The 17976-nt window shown below is 36.6% G+C and overlaps 1 protein-coding gene across 1 annotated transcript in view; it reads left to right on the top strand.

Moving 5' to 3' along the window:
• Nucleotides 1–17411, top strand: part of LOC142344127 (uncharacterized) — a 30195-nt gene extending 12784 nt beyond the window's left edge. Inside the window, exons 4-5 of the mRNA XM_075395645.1 lie at nt 12666–12920; nt 16647–17411. Coding sequence (XP_075251760.1) covers nt 12666–12786 — 121 coding nt within the window. The 3' untranslated portion in view covers nt 12787–12920; nt 16647–17411. The remainder of the gene's footprint in view (nt 1–12665; nt 12921–16646) is intronic.
• Nucleotides 17412–17976: the final 565 nt, after the last annotated feature.

Genomic DNA, 17976 nt, shown 5'->3' with positions numbered 1-17976 from the left:
ATCTCCCATCGGTTGACATGCAATGGGCAAAGAGGAGTCAACAAAAAACGATTCCGATCGGTTAGACCAATCAAAAAAGAGAGGTGCGTTTTACGTTTAATACAGCTTTTAAGCACATTGTGAAAAGTACTGCTGCAGAACTGAACAAAACGGGATCAAATCGGTCTTTTGAAAATTTCCCGAACAACTTAATGGACAAAATTAGTTAATGAATCAAATCAAATAGAGCAATGGAGATTTGCGATCAGTTACTTTAAAATGCCGGAAATTGAATGTTATTGAAGTCATACACGAAGTAGCTCAAAACCCAGAGGGAGAGTCAGAAAATTAAGCAACAGTTAGCATTTACAGTTCGGAAATATGTAACCAAATTCAAAAGTAAGCGGACTAAAAATTGAGCTCATTTCCAGAAAAACGTAGAATTGGAAATTTAAGGGAATTTTGAGGGAGGTCAACATAACCATGACAATCACCCAACGGGTCATGTTAGACAAATTGAGAGCGCATCTAAATTTCTTAGCTGCCCGATTCATAGCAGCCAATAAAATGGATTTGTATGAGAATATCCTGAGGACAAAATTGCCCTTAAAAAAGTATTGACATGTTTAAATAGAAATAAGCAAAATACCTCTTGTCTGTCGAATACTGCCTCTGGATGGATGAACAATTTATATCCCAGAAAGATCAAGGACCCAAGTTTTGAAAAAACCACGAGCACCATCTTGAACGTCGAATATAATCAACGCACCACTATTGTACGCGCAGGTAGAAATTTAAATGAATTCATAGTAAAATCGGTTTAAAGAAAAACGAAAAAAGCATTAAACCTAATGAAGAGCTACAGCTCTTTTTTGGGAAGTATCCAAGTCGATATCTAACTCTCGAAATTAAATAGTGGTGGTATCTGTGGATTAATTTTCAGCTGACCAACAGCAATATGTTTTTTGAAACACATATACCAAACAATTGATTCAAATGGTAAAAATGTCGTGGTCTCGAGCACGAGTAACAAGAATTTTAATATTTTAATAATTGAATTCAAAACGGCCTAATTGTACAAAATTTCACAGGTATTTATAGTCCGTATCAGTATGAAAATTTACAGATCCGTCTAGATAGAGATAAACTGATATGGGATAATTTACACCATAGTTGTGAACAAGTTTTTCCCCTTGCCGTATATGGCAGGTACTACTGCAGTTTTTTGCACTTAACACATTGTTCTCCTTACCTGAGAACATGTCATTTCTATCTAGTAGGAGGATCGGAGAGTTGGTTTCTGATCATATCTGGTGGTGGGAAGGTCGAATCTATCACGTGGTTTATGTACAATGATAAACTTGAGGTATGAATAATTTTGAATCAACGATTCGGTTCAAATTAGAAGCGATTATTCAATTTTACTCCACCAAACATCAGGTAAGAAAGTTTTCCTTATATATCGAAGTTTAAACTTAAGCTGCTAAGTTCGTCACTTCTCGATATACCACATCCTCCCTCCTTTTTAGGCAAGTTTGTAGGAATAGCTTCTCCAAATCTTTCTGGTTGTTTTTCATTTCTGCTTGAGGTTCTCGTGGCCACTGAAGGTTGTTCCCCTTCAACTACTGAGGTTTCTTCAGTAGAGTTGGGTGATGCCATGTCTATGTCGTCCCTACTGCTCTCAGACTGTGAGTCAGTAGATTCAGTCTTGATTTTGTTAGGTTCTAGCCGTGCATTTTGGTTGTCACTAACAAGCACTGACTTGTTTGAATTCTCCGGCTGAATGAACGAAGTGTTCATTCTTTTACGGATAATGAAAGTAGCTAGAACCGTTGGTGAACTATTCGTCGGTTTGAAGAGGACTCGTTCAAACAGATCAAAATCAGTGACTGCTGGAAGTCGTACTTTGCGTCCCAGTAACAGTTCAACAGGAGTTTTGCCCCGCGTCGTGGAAGTGTTCCGATGTGTCATCAAAGACCGCTGTAGGAAAGCGCCAAATGACACATTCAGATTTGGACTCCAGGCTTGAATTGCCCGTTTTATTGTCGATATCTAACTCTCGAAATTAAATAGTGGTGGTATCTGTGGATTAATTTTCAGCTGACCAACAGCAATATGTTTTTTGAGACACATATACCAAACAATTGATTCAAATGGTAAAAATGTCGTGGTCTCGAGCACGAGTAACAAGAATTTTAATATTTTAATAATTGAATTCAAAACGGCCTAATTGTACAAAATTTCACAGGTATTTATAGTCCGTATCAGTATGAAAATTTACAGATTCGTCCAGATATAGATAAACTGATATGGGATAATTTACACCATAGTTGTGAACAAGTTTTTCCCCTTGCCGTATATGGCAATTACTAGTGCAGTTTTTTGCACTTAACACATTGTTCTCCTTACCCTATGTCATTTCTATCTAGTAGGAGGATCGGAGAGTTGGTTTCTGATCATATCTGGTGGTGGGAAGGTCGAATCTATCACATAAATTTATGGTTTATGTACAATGATAAACTTGAGGTATGAATAATTTTGAATCGACGATTCGGTTCAAATTAGAAGCGATTATTCAATTTTACTCCACCAAACATCAGGTAAGAAAGTTTTCTTTATATATCGAAGTTTTAACTTAAGTTGCTAAGTTCGTCACTTCTCGATATACCAAATCCTCCCTCCTTTTTAAGCAAGTTTGTAGGAATAGCTTTTCCAAATCTTTCTGGTTGTTTTTCATTTCTGCTTGAGGTTCTCGTGGCCACTGAAGGTTGTTCCCCTTCAACTACTGAGGTTTCTTCAGTAGAGTTGGGTGATGCCATGTCTATGTCGTCCCTACTGCTCTCAGACTGTGAGTCAGTAGATTCAGTCTTGATTTTGTTATGTTCTAGCCGTGCAATTTGGTTGTCACTAACAAGCACTGACTTGTTTGAATTCTCCGGCTGAATGAACGAAGTGTTCATTCTTTTACGGATAATGAAAGTAGCTAGAACCGTTGGTGAACTATTCGTCGGTTTGAAGAGGACTCGTTCACACAGATCAAAATCAGTGACTGCTGGAAGTCGTACTTTGCGTCCCAGTAACAGTTCAACAGGAGTTTTGCCCCGCGTCGTGGAAGTGTTCCGATGTGTCATCAAAGCCCGCTGTAGGAAAGCGCCAAATGACACATTCAGATTTGGACTCCAGGCTTGAATTGCCCGTTTTACTGTTTGGACTGCTCGTTTAGCAACCCCATTTGCTCTTTGATGGTAGATGGGAGTTTCCATCTTTTTAATCCCCAGTCATTCACACCATTGCTTTAGTTACTGCTCACAATTTCAGGACCATTGTCTGATACTTATATTCTTGGTATCCCAAATCTTGCAAAGATTTGACTCAAGTGCACTTTCACTGTTTCTGAGGTTCTATTTCCCGCAGGGAAGGATTCTATCCAACCTGATCCCGCGTCTAGTATCACTAAGACTTTACCTTGATCCTTAACGTAGCCCTAGTCCATGTGGAGTCTTTCCCAAACTTCAGCTTCCGGCCAAGTAGATACTGTTTTCCCCAGGCTAGGCCTGTTTTCTTGGCATTCCTTACATTTACTAACATATCGAAAAACATCTTGACTGATGCCGGGCCACCAAGCCATCATTCAAACTGCTGTTTCAGTTTCTTTTTTGCCTTGGTGACTCTCATGAGCTTTGGCCATCACAATTGGTCTTATTTTGAGTGGAAAGAAAGGCACAGCTCCTCGAAAGATAATTCCATTGTGAATTGTCAAGGCGTCTTTCTGTTGTTCGAATTCTTTCTCTGCTTCTAAGCACTGTTTCCATATGCCGCTTTTTATTCGTCTGATGACATCTTGAAAAAGTTGATTCGATCCCAGCTCAGTTCTGATGTCTGACTGGGTTACCAGGTCGGATTGGACGGAGTAGATATTGTCAAGAGCAAAACAGACTCGATCATTGTCATCGTCGTCGTCAACGTCTAGTCCGCTCAAAGCATCAGCGTGGGGATCTGTTCTCCGGGTGTATATTTCAGTTCGAAGTCAAATCCCATCAGCGCTACCGCCCATCTCGTAATTGCTGATGCTGTTTTCGGAGTTTCTTCATCTGGGGCGAAAAGATATTTGAGAGGTTTGTGGTCAGTCTGTAGAGTGAGCCTTTTTCCGAGTTGGAATGGTTTCAATCTTGGGACCACAAAGACGATTGCAAGTGCCTCTCGCTCAATATTGGAGTAATTTTGTTCGGCTTGTGACAACTTCCTCGAGACGTAGATCACAGGATGTCCTTTTTGTTAGAGTACCCCGCCTTGAGCTTTCTCTGAGGCGTCTGTTGTCACGGTTGCTTCCTTCGTCAAGCTGTAAGGCTGTACAAGAGGGTTAGCACATAACTCGTTTTTGATGTTTTCAAAAGCATTTTGCTCTTCCTTTTCCCATCTGAATTCCTCTCTCCGAATTTTCTTTAGGGGTAGCATTTTTGTAGCAAAATCCGGTATCATTCAACCATGAAAATTTCCTAAGCCGACAAAGGACTCGAGTTGTTTCATATTTGATGGCGGTTTTGCATTTTTGATTTTCTCAACATGTTTAGGATCGGGTGCTATCCCTTCTTTGGAAACAGAGTAACCAAGAAAACTTACGCATGAAACTGGTTTTGAGTTGGGTTTATTCTCATTGATGGTAAAATTTTTTTCACGTAGCCGACTCTTGACTACAAGCATTCGTTTTTCTCATTGGTTCTTTTTTGTTCCAAATACCAGGACGTCGTCTTGGAAGATAACCACACCCTTGATTCCTTTAAGAGTTGACTCACTGCAATTCTGGAAGATTGATGAAGAATTCTTTAGGCCCTGAGGAAGCCTGCACATCTTGAACAATCCTGGCGATGTGTTGATTGTGCATATTTCTTTTGCATCATCGTCGAGCTCAATTTGATAGTATGCGTCTGATAAGTCAATTTTTCCAAATTAAGAGACCCGATGGAGATTGTGGAAAATGGTCTCCATGTCTGGGATTGGATAATCCTCGTCCATAGCTTTGCCATTGATGTGAACTTTCAGCTCCGCGCATAGTCTCAGAGCTCCATTTTTCTTCTGCTGCCACACTACTGGTGATCCAATTGGTTGGAGTGAGAACACCCGACTACAATAACCGAACAGCTGCCACTGACAGAGCACATCAGGTACAAAATAAAACAGGTTTTAGACAAAGTAATGAAAAACTGATCGATCAAACTAAATAAACACAAACTGAAACAGGAAGAATTTAATGGAAGAGTCGCAAAGTAACAGCAAAGAAACCGACTGTTAAATCCCCGGACTGCAAAGCCATGTTTACGAGATGCAAACTTCATCTTCGAGGACGAAAGCGCGTAATGATAAACCAGTATCCACCGAGATGGCTTTTCAACTGCAAAATTTGGTGAACCCAAACAGCTTGTTTTACAAGGTAGTGACCCTGACGGGAGAATACGAAAATAGGAGAAACGACTGCAAATAAGGCAGCTGGCACACGCGATTCCAGCCACTAGCAATTCGGGTGCCAAGAACTATAAAAAAAACTCCTACAAAAGCTCATGAAAAAGCCAACAAAAGGTTTTGATCCAACCGGTAATTGAATCAAGCGTTAGGAAAAGTTGTCTAAGGTGCTGTAATGTTGAAAATGGAGGATAGATTGGAATAAAAATCCAATGCAAAGACCCGGTGGGCCAAAACGAGAAATATGAATATAATATTTGTTAAGCACTGATGATTTGGAATAAAATGGAAAAACAAATTTGATACAAAGGAAAGAGGGGTAGTAAGACGAAAAGACAATCAGAATCCTTTAATATTGTACGAGGGAGATATGAATTATAATGAGCTTAAGTAATGTTTTCCTTGATGTAAAGTTTATAGTTCAATGCAGTTTTATTTGAGTGTACCAAATCAAATACTACATGCTACGTTTATAAAATGAGTAGAAGAATTTTGATCGTTTTAGCGCGGTGAAATTTTCTTACTGTGACATAAAACCTAGGTTACTGTGACATACAAACAACACATAGGTTCTTTTCACAACGCGTTTTAAGCAAACTATGCTTAAAACGCACCAAGACGTCACAACGCGTTGTGAAAAGCACCTATGTGTTGTTTATGTCAGAGTATTATTATCAAATTTTGTGTGAATGGGTTATTATATCTTCCCAGAAGGACAGATACAAACTGGGATGAATAGACTATTGACCGATAAAATGGATGATTGAGAGTTCTGTGATTTACATGAAAAAACTGTACAATTCATTCGTGGCGCTAATTTTTTAGAATTCCCTAATTTCTAACTTAGTTCATTTTCAGTTTATTTCAACTTCATTTCATTTCATTTCATTTCAAAATCAGTTTTAGGTGTTCACATTTCATTAAATTTGTTTATATAATCTTTTGATCTTATGTCTGTGCACGTTGTCTGTTTCCTGTGGCTTACCGCAATTTTCCTAATTGAGCCTGTTGAAATCTTTAAATTGAATGAACATTGGGCTGATCAAATTCTTGTTCCAAATCTAATTTCATTCTTCTTCAAATCAATTCAATTTTAAGATGAATCTCTTTTCCATTTGTTTCTGCTCAGCTAATACGCTCAAACAATCAACTTTGAAATTTAAGTATTTGGCTAAGCGAATCAACATTACAAATTTAAACTAGCTTTCGCGGAGCGAACACAACTCAAAAAGATGTCACTGAACTGAAATAACTCAATGGAACAAAATTAAGCGTGACTTTGCACCGCAAAAACAAACATCTTTTTGGTGCAACCAAAATCCGAATTTCGCCAGCGATTCAACAAAATCCTGTAGAAAAGTTTCTGTAGGACATGGCGCGGTCAGCTCGCGAATATCGACAGACACCTTTGTCTATCAAACCTTTTTCAGAAAGGGCGACAAGGGATCCACCAATAAGATGGGAGAAATGGAGAACTCAGGTCAAGTTGGCTATCATTGCTAGAGAAAACATAACCCTCGATACCCTACTCGAGCCGAAATCAACTCGCGTTAAACTACCACCCGAGCGCAAGTACGAAGCCCCAACTGAGAATGCTACAGAACAGACGGAACGAGAACGACAAATTCGAAACAAACAACTCAAACTCCAATGGTATCTCATGTGTCAAAAAAAAACTGAGGCAGGCATGCTTTGCGGCAAAAAATCGTGGACGTCTCCCTTCTTTATCTCAGCATCGGAACTGAGGGCTGTCGTCTCCTTACGAAGACGTTTCCTCATGACAACAATATTACGACAATTGAAATTGCGGAAAATTCTAGAAAATGCCTTCATTCGCCCTTGTAATATTATTTTCGATCGCCATGTTTTGTTTTCAAAAATACAAAAGAAAAGGGAGACAGTGGAACAATTTTAAAGTATTCTTAAGGAAATTCCAGAAAATTAAGCTTTTGAAAACCGCTAGGAGGCTATCATTCGAGATATTTTTATCAAAAACATGCTAGAGGACGATATACTTTGCGAACTTTTGATAGACACAGTTGAACCTGAACGACAAATTAGCTTCGCTGTCAACTTGGAAATGGGCCATCAGAACCAACAGTGGATTTCCTCTTCCAGCAACGAAGTAATTGCCATACAACAGTGCACTCGATTTGCGGAGCGAATACCAGTACACAACAAATCAACAGAAATAATTTCAATCGCGAAGCAAATGGTTTTTGCCGAAATGGTAGACAAAACTGGACATCAACACAGTGTCAAGTTTCCCCGCTTTGGGTTAGAAATGTAACCACTGTGGACTTCTACACCAATTAGGAAAGGAATGTCGGAATAAACAAACATTCACAAAAACACACATTAAAATAAACGCATAAATAACGTTGAAAATTCCACAAAAAACCACAGATCAATCTGGTAATCAAAATGTAAACTGCATTAAATACAATGATCAATACCAATCAAAATGTGATAAATCGGATGATAATTACGTCGCAATGATAGATCAATATATTACTACGACCATCGCACCGCAAAACATGAATGTAATGATCGGCAACACAGGTTGCAATTTGCTACTCGATTCCGGCAGCTGATGTACAATCGTTAATTTGTCACTTGCTAATGCCTAATTGAACTCAAGCCAAATGGCCAGAGAAAAAACCAATTAAACTTAAACCCTTCTCAAACGATACTGTCGAAATTTTGGAATATTGAAAACAGCTATTAAACTTAACGGTTGGCAGATATCAAAGCAAAAAGAACTGTTTTTGCTGGCGTCTTCCAGCCAATCCTAGGACGAGGTTTTTTTGATCCACTAGGAGTAATGATGACAAAAAAACCTGGCCCTAAATTCGAAGTTAAAAAAATCGAACCCCCATGCAACATAAAACAGTCAATAGCAAAAGAATTTCCCGCAATAACAAAACGAATTGACAAAACATAACAATACACAGTAATTTCAAAATTTCAGAGAAACTACCAGGTAACTCATCAAAAAGGAAGAAAAGTACCAACTCACCTACAAACAAAAGTTAAAATTGAAAAAACTTGAAAAACTATTAAATGAAGGACATAATGAAAAGTTGTCGAAATGCACTGATCAATTCTTCCTTCCACTATTTGTAATCAACGCAAAAAAAATAAATGAATCAAAATCACCCTAGGCTCAAAAATTTTAAACAAATCAATTCACAAATCAAATACCAAACGCCAAACGTTGATTCGCTAATTGAAACATTTTCCCAGACACTGTCAATCGAGCCGCAAGAAACCGCCTACTTTACTACAATGGAATTGCAATACAAATACAGCCAACTAAATTTGCATGCTGATACGACCCGCTGTTGTAATTTCAATCTAGTAAGCGGTGATTTGACTGGAACTTACTTCTTCAAAACAGACTTCTATGATTGAATTGAAATGCCGGCCGAATTTCAGAAAGCTCTTTACTGCATTCTAATCAGCCATACCAACAGTTTCTGCTTCTTAGATGATATTTCAATATTAAGTGGAGGACACGTTGAAGATCTTTCACATCTTGTCAGTAAAGTTCTGATAAACTGAGACAAAGAAAATCTAGGAAGCTATCTAGCAAACTGTAACTTCGCAAGAGATCAAATCGAATGGCTTGGACATCAAATAACACCATCAAGAATAACTGCATTAGCAACTAAAACGGCCGCAATTCAACAACTCACTTCACCAACTAATTTAAAAAGCTAAGATCGTTTATCGGCTCCTTTATCATTTGGGGTAAATTTATACCCAATTTATCACAATTTTGTCATCCTCTTCGACCTCTACTAAAAAAACACGAAATATATTAGGACTGCTGAACTTGAGAAACATTTCAATCTAATTAAAAAAAAATTGCCAAAGAAACAGAAAATAAGCGTACTAATCCCACTTTAGAAATAGGAATTAAATGTGATGCTTCGAGAAAAAGTCTTGGCTGCGCACTCGAACAGCGTACACCTGATGTTTGGCACACGGTATCAATGGCCTGGCGTTTCCCCAACTGAGATGAGCAATGATATAGCAAAAAAACTCGAATGATTGGTTGTAGTCTGGTCAATTGAGCACCTTAAGTATTATCTCTACGGCGAACCTTTTACTCTTATCACGGATCATCCAGCTTTTTTGCCATAATGCGAGAAAATAGAGCGAATAAGTCAAACAATAGTGGTCTAACCCAAAGGGTCAATCATCTGCTTCCCTTCAATTTCTCAATAGATCATCTTCCTGGTTCCAAAATGGGCTTAGTAGATTATATCTCGCGCGAATTACAGCAACAAACTGCTATTATATCGATTAAAGACGAACAATTTATAGTTGCTAATTTAGACGCTATCAATCGCAGCACTAAACGCTTTCTTTCAAATACTTAAAACTATATTGTGAAGCAAAACGCGGCATATAAATTGGACGCAAAAAACTTCAATAACAATGAGAAAACAGGCAGTAAATTTGCGGCGTGGAAGCGAGAATATCTGAAATTGACAATAATGACATTGTTATTAGCATATTAACACCGGATAATTTTAAATCTTCGACTCTAAACAAGTATATTCACATTCTAAGCTCGTTTTTTGCTTCTAACTGCTCTGCATTTCAGTCACTTACGAATATATCTAATTTTCGACAAATCACTGCATCTTTTTGCTCTGTTTTAATGATTTCGAACTCTGATGACGAAACTCTTTCTCAAATCCAGCAAACTTCACCCTCAAAAGTTCGTTTTGCGGATGATGTTGGACCATCTAATGCGCCTCCAAATCGGACCACTCCTTCAACCCAAGGAACGGACTCGACTCATGTTACCACTACATCTTCTGACGGTCTTCATGCAGATTCATTCAATTTCGTTTTATCTAAGATCTTTTCTGGAATATTAATAACAGTTTGATCTCCAATAAGACGCGATCGTAAAAGAAGTCAGAGATTGTATCAATACAGAGAACAAAGATTGGTGTAGTCAAATCAGTCCGTATATCCACAGCTTCTGGAATAATTTGCTCCTGAAAAATGGGTGTGTATGCGTCGATTATCTAATCGTTACCCCAAAATCAATCAAAGACGCATACATCGAAGCAATTCACGCAACACATCCTTGGAGGTGGGGGATGGCGTATTTGATCGTTCACGCACGTTGGCTGTACATGCACAGAGATTTACTATCAAAGACGGTCAAGTGCAACCTCTGCGTAAAGATCGGAAAAAAATTAGAGTCTATCTTTCCTTCTTTTAAAGGGGCACCCTCAAAGCTATGTAAAGTACCTAATGAAGAAATTCCAGTAGAATCTGGCTAAGCAATTTATAATGAGAAACATCAAGGTTTTTTTCTTGCATGTATAGATCGATTAATTAAATTTCCATAAGCAGAAGCATTTAATAGAGCGAACGCACAGAATGTTTAAAGGCTCTTTCAAGACTACGCTTTGATGCATGGAATTCCTCGCGCAATGAGATTAGATCAAGCAACGTTTCAAATTGGTCAGAAAATTAAAGCGTTTTGTAGCCACAACAATATAGAGTTAATTGAAGCTCTAATTCACGATCACGGAGCATTTGGTTTAGTCGAGAGGCCAATACAAACAATCCAAAGCCGTCTAGCTTGTATTAAGACCATGGCACAAAACAATTTAAACCTAAGGGCTTCAATAATTTCAACCATGTATCAACTACGAATATGACGTCAAAAGACGATTAAAATTTGACCTTTTGAAGCACATTTTGGACGTAAAGCTAATACGCCCCTTAGAAACATATTGACTGACCAAATCCAAACGCATTAATATATAAACCAAATTTAAATAATCATTTAGATATTGAAACAGTTTGCTCGGATAAACTAATCCCAGAGGACAGATGGGAGGACGGCAAAAGAAGCGATGTAGAGTTTGAGAAGCAAAGGAACACATTGAGTCAAGAAGCAAACAAAAGACCTATCACAGACCCTAACAAAAAGTCTCGAATTGTAGCTCACCCAGAAATCGAACTTCCAACACCAAGAACAGGAGCTTCCCTAACCCTCAAATTGGCCCAGAAAAAAAACGAAAAACAAGAGCTCGAAGAAAAGTTTGATAGGCTCTATGCGGTGTTGGCGCCGGGATCCTCCGTCATAAAGACTGATGATCAACTTTCGATAAATAAGAAGCCTAGATAAAGAGAGGATACCATTTGCAACTCTGATTTGACGAAATTTGGCACTAACGCAGAAAAACCGAAAATTGATAATCAAGCAAGAACGAGACGCAAAAAAGATCGAGGAGGACAAAATGATCAGGCATCGACACATAACTAACGACACCGGCTGCGTCTCGTTAGTGCATTCAAATGTATCTCGCGCCTTGCGAGCGAGTACGCATGCCAATGATGCATAAGAAGCTGAAAGTACCCGCGCCGCCAACACCATTTATTCAATCGACATCTGCAATTACGCCGCAAATGACACTATTGCAGTCTACACCTGTAATTGTGGAGCAAATCATAAAAAAAACCTACACAACGCCCTAAACGTAAGAAGTAATCATGGCACAAATCACAAGTGATTCTATCTAAAATTTCGCGGTTTTTGTCGTCGAACGCTTTTCCTTCAGAAATAACTCTTCTATCCGTTAGCTCTTCGAAAATAAAGACTCCCTATCCTAATGCCAATTTTTTGCTCTGCGAGACGTATTATACCAAAAATTAACGAAAAGCATAATTGCCGCAACTTAGTGCTTGTTTGAAAATTTTTATCGAGTGTTGTTGTTTTGAACATAGTTGCAAAAATACATTAGTACAATCGCATTCTTAAAAGGAAGCTCAACTTACATTGACTTTTAAAAATTAATTTGAGTTAGTCTACATTTATAATGACAAACATTCCAATTTCTCCTGAAAATCACCAAATGACACACTGCCCATTAAAAACTGTGGTCTGTTGAATTGAAGCCGATATACTACTATTATTCAGGACGACAAAGCGAGTATTGAAATGACATATTAGAAACAACTTCCCATTTTCGATATCAAACTTCATTCTTAAACAAAATTTGAAGAAAAAGAATTAAGAAAGCAATTGGTTGAAATTAACGAACGGGAAGGGGACGCTAAGCTCATTTAGTGTACTGTCCAAGTAAATAAGAACCATGTCAACGATGAACAAAATAATGTAATTGAAAGTTCTTAGAAAGATTTATAGGCTTAACGATAAAGATTTTGGCCAAATGATTCCTTCTCTCAAGTTTTCGACCGACATTGAAGAGAGCATTAGAGAAGCTGGCATACGGGCGAATTTCATTGAGGAGAAACAACCTTACGCAGGTGTTCACGTCAGAAGCACGGACAAAGGAAACGAAGCTGTGATCAGACCTCCAGTTCTATATCAGGAGACAATGAAAAGTGTATGCAAAATTTATGACCATCATATATGTCAACAATTGCAGCAACAAAATGTTTGGATTGCTACAGATTCCAGTGATAATGTGGAACAATTTCAGGTACAGGTTGCTTTACATTAGAAATATGAGTAAAAACAAAAACTAATTGACAGTTTAGGTTTTGATTGTATTACTGAAGACCGATATTGCATTCTCGGTCTTCAGTAATGCAATCAAAAACTAAACTGTCAAACAGTTTTTGTTTTTTTTTACTATAAAAGCCAGCCAAGGCCAAGCCGCATTTCAGGTTGAACTTAGAAGAGTCGTGGAATTTGGTAAAATGAAAAACAAAAGGCTGACTTTGTGGCATTTTCCGTCATCAAAATTACTTTGTCTTTTGCTGCTTCCTAATTTTTGTTCCGACCCCTCTTGAGGGGGGGGGGGCGGAACTATATACTCAAATGGGTTTTTTTTTGTTCAGTCAATTTTGGCCGATCGATATATTCATCCTAGAGAGTTGAGACTGGTATCATTAGAAAGCTTGTCCAGCAAAGAATATGGAATTAAAAAGATTTTTTTGATTTTCGTTTTCGACAGGGAGATATCGAGGTTTAAACTTATCGAGGAGAGTGAATTCCGTTATTTTCATTCACCTTTTTTCGGAATTTTTGAATAAAATTTCGCCAATTTTGATGAAATTCAATAAAATTTTTCAAAAAAATGTTGTTAATTTTACGCTTAAAGACACAATATATTGTCGGTTATTTTCATTGAATTTTTTTGTCACAAATTCCGGCTAAATATTTCACAAAATTCATACCTTTTCATCAAAAACAGCACGAAATAAGTTCCTTTAGTCCACTCTGATTAAATTTAAAGGAAGTGCACACCCAAACACGACTAGCACAATCTTTGTAGACCGAGAAGGGGCTATTTCCACGTCAATTTCCGTTGAGAGTGCTCCGTAAATAAAACTTTGCCGTTTTTTGCTAACTTTATTTGTTGATTATCAAAAACGCAGCATTTATTTTTTTGATTTTTTAACTAACAAAATATCTATATCGAAGACATTCCAAAAATTAATTACTCCAAATGAACAACCAAAATTAGCAGGACTAGTTCTGTACCAATCTTGGACCGTTACAATCCAAAAATAATTCGGATTGTCGTCAGTCGGTTTTTTATTTAAAAATTCGATCTTTTTTATGTTAATTAAATAGCAGAACATTTCAATTCAAAGCTCACTAGTGATGGGTCTTATTGGCTTCCTAATTAGCTAGATTTTTTTTTATCTAGTTGATTGCTTGAAGGCTCATGGTCGTTTTGACTATTAAAATACTTGATTTTTAAATAAAAAATAGGTTATTGAACTTTGTCTCCATTTTTTTCTTAATTTGGTCAATTTGTAGCTTATTGTCAGCAATCAAAGAGTGCTTATTTTTTCTGAATTCAAATTTAGTCTTTATTTTGGTTTTATGCATTAAGTTATTGTGTTCTGGCTTTGATGCTACTAGATTTCACAATTTTTTTTTTTAATTTTTAGGTATTTGCCAATTTTTCATGTTTTCTAGTTTTGCCAAATTATCACGTTACTGTCAGTTCATATATCACATATTTCGCGTTCAAAATAACGCACAATTGATAGTATTTAAATCCTTAAAGATATAGATTGTGGTTCTTTACCACTCCGACAGTACTTTCTCGGAGAATTTAATTGAATTTTTAATTTTGTCTTTAACTCTTTAACTATCGTTTTTACTTTGTCTTTTAGTCGTATTTAACTTCCTGTACAATGACCCGGTTTGATTGGCTTTTCTTGGAAGAGTAGATGAGCCGATGTTCTGATATTCGAAGATAGGTAATGGCTTTCATGACATTGAAAACAATTTTTTTGAAAATGAAAAAAAAAAACATTTCAATTTCGCAATTTTGTTCCTTTTATTGTCTGTTTGTTGCCTGGCCTCGTTAATTAAAGGTTAAAAATGACATTATTTTTGTCAAGGGAAGGTGGCAAAAGGGATTGGTGTCACAAAATCTAATGTTTCTTAAGAATTCGTTATGACTTTACTGGCTTCGACACGGGTTTTTCACAAAAAAAGCAAACGAATATTTTATTTTTGTCATATTTGACGTTCTTTTTGTAGACGTAAGACAAGTTCTGGATAATTGCAGGTCTCAAAGGCTTCCTTTGGCAGATTGGACGAACCAATTAAAATATTCATTTTGTAATTAATGGCTTTTATGTCTTTGGAAATAAATTTTTTTCGAAAAAAACAAGTATCACACAATTTTGCATTTTCTTTTTTGTCTAAATGTTGCTTATTTTCAATAAAGAGCGGCCACATAGTACCTTATCCTTGTTCGACGAAGGTGCAATCGAACTTATTTTGGGGGCCCAAGTATGGCTTTACGGCTTCCAAACATTTTCTGGCAAGTTTTAATTGATTTTTAGTTTGTTGTCTGTTTGTTGTTCTTTTTGTAACTGCAAAAAAATTGAATACCAAGAGTTCTTAGTTCCCTTCTATAGAAGAATTGGTAATTGTAAACCTATGGGATTTCTTAGTTGATTCCTAATGGTTTTCATTACTTTGAAATTAATTGTCTTTTAAAAAAAATACAGCGGATAGCAAATTAATGATTTCTACTTTTCTTCAATGATCAGTCAAATTTGCAAAAAGATCTGAAATACTAATTTTGTTGGATAAATATCAGCCATTCCTTTAAAGAGAAAAGTCAAAAGCCATTTATAATCAAGATCTTCGTAAATATTTTTTGTCATAATTGTTTTTGCTAAATTTGTTTATTTATATGGCACTCGATTTTACGTCAAGAGAAAAAAAGTATAAAAAGAATGGAAAATGTTCTGATTATAAATAAATTATATATATATATATATATATATATATATATATATATATATATATAAGTGCTGCGTTCTGAGCGTTCGGTCTTCCAAATCTAAATCTTCTTCCGCAGTTTTGGCCTAATATATTTTCAAGAATTGGCTAAAAAAACACATTTTCAAGAATCAATTGGGCGGAGTAACCATTTATTTATTGATTTTTCTATTTTGTTCTCAAATTTCGATTGGTTAGATGAAGCAGGGAACAAATGAAATTTCTGCTCCTCTCAATTGGCTCTTGAAAGCACTGTTTTTTCACTATCTATGTCTTGTCAAGATGGTTGGCCAAATTGCGGAAGAAGATTTAGATTTGAAGCACCGGAATATCAAAGTACAATATTTACCCATTTTCCCTAAAAAACTGCGAAGACTAACCCCTTTAGTTCCTCCCCCATCTCTGCAAAATACAACAAACATCGATAATGAAGACAATAAATCTGCATAATCAGTGTTTTAAGTATTTTTTCTGTCATTGCTACCTAATTTTTTCCAGCATTTTTCGAGAGATATACACAGAAGAAAACGTATAAAAAACGTGAATGAAGTTGCCCATTATTTTTCTCCTTTTGGAGAAATTGGAAGTTGGTATAGTTTTGGCTTCCTAATAATCCAAAATCCATTGTTTTTCTATACTTTTGGCAAGTCAAATTTTTTATGTCGTCACAGAAAAGTGCACATAATGCTTTCATCGTTTGTCCTTAGAATTTAGAGAGCTTTTTATCCAAACAACCAGGGCAGCGAGACTCCGTAAGGTTGAAACTGACAGTATTTTAAGGACGGAATTTTTCTATTGTTTTAAAAATTCTCACTGGCCGTTTATAAAATTTTAATAAAACAAATTAGGTAATCGGTTGTAAAATGTTTTTTTTCTTTTCAAATTTCAAAGACAAAAAGAGGTTGAGGCGGACTGGGAGAATTCAATGTTTCCCTGGTTCACATTTTAGAAAGCTGCCAGGAGTTCAACACCAACGCAAGTTTTCTCACTTGCATCAAAAATTTGCAACGAAACGAACTGTTTCTCGTCACGCTTTACAAGACAATCTTTAATTGAAACTCTAATCGACTACTCGATGATAGCCAAAGCAGAAGTCAGTATTGGAACATACACTTCTAACTTTCTAAAGTATGCATACGAAATGAAAAGTGTTGACAATCAGTTCGCATCCGAGCATGTATTCTCATTAGACTGGCCCGATTACGTGTTTTTCAATTTTCAGCCTACTTCAACATTCGCTGATTGTCGATTTATGTTTGAAAATATTCCGACTGAAAACGAACTAATCATGGCTGCTACTAAAAAGAAAGTTTCAGAATTCTGTGCAATGGATTGCGACGAACGAGGTTGTAAAGTGAAGGAGCATTTTGTGAAAATCTCGACAAATATGGAGCAAATTGCGAGAAATGGCTTCCACAAAATTAAGTTCTATGATCCCGAGCTTTATGGAAACAAAATGTTTTGGGTTCCATTCTATGCATTACGCAATTATGTGCCGCCCATTTCATAAACTTTTAACCCATTATGATATTATTAAGGTCATTGGGGGCGGGGATTTTAACCATGAACCTGGATATAGCGAGGACAGTCTATATTAAGAAAAAATAAACTCTGATTTTTTAGACATTTGTGTATGCAAATAACTATAATGGGAATTGAGCGGTGTGTTGTTCATGGTTATTGTATAAGTTTTTTTTAGGATCCGTTCAGTCCATTCTGCCCCACCGCATGATCTGGAAGACTTGATTACAATTTTCTTTTGATAATTTGCGGAGAATTTCAGGATTAACAATCGTCGTCGATAAATGAAATCTAAATATCAGTTACCGATAATCCCAGTGTGGAAAGAGCACATTACAACTGTTTAATAATTTATCTGAGAATTTACAATGGGTGAATTTTGTTGTCTTTTTTTGGTTTGAGGGTTGTACAATCATGGAATGTCACTTTCGGATCTAAAAAAGGAATTGTTGCGAGGTTGATAACCTTAGGGTCAAAATTTTTATCTCGAAATTGGTCAAAAAATTTCTTTGTACATTAAACTTGCTGTGGGGTGGGGGGGTGGGGGGGGGGGGGGGTTAGGATAAGATCAATTTTAATGGGCCTTGCTATACATCCTGTTTTCTATTTCGAATTATCAGTCAGTATTGTTTGTTTTTTCTCTTCAATAAAAATTTCTTTGTAAACAAATTTGGTGAGCATTAACGGAGCTAACAGTTTTTAACATTTGTACTATGGAGCTAATTTTATTAATTGATTCAGCTATAAATCACTGACGT

This window comes from Convolutriloba macropyga, chromosome 8, assembly GCF_964194025.1.
Source record: "Convolutriloba macropyga chromosome 8, txConMacr16.3, whole genome shotgun sequence".
Taxonomy (NCBI): domain Eukaryota; kingdom Metazoa; phylum Xenacoelomorpha; order Acoela; family Convolutidae; genus Convolutriloba; species Convolutriloba macropyga.
The sequence above is the reverse complement of the archived record's forward strand: the minus strand, read 5'-3'. Positions and strand labels throughout refer to the sequence as shown.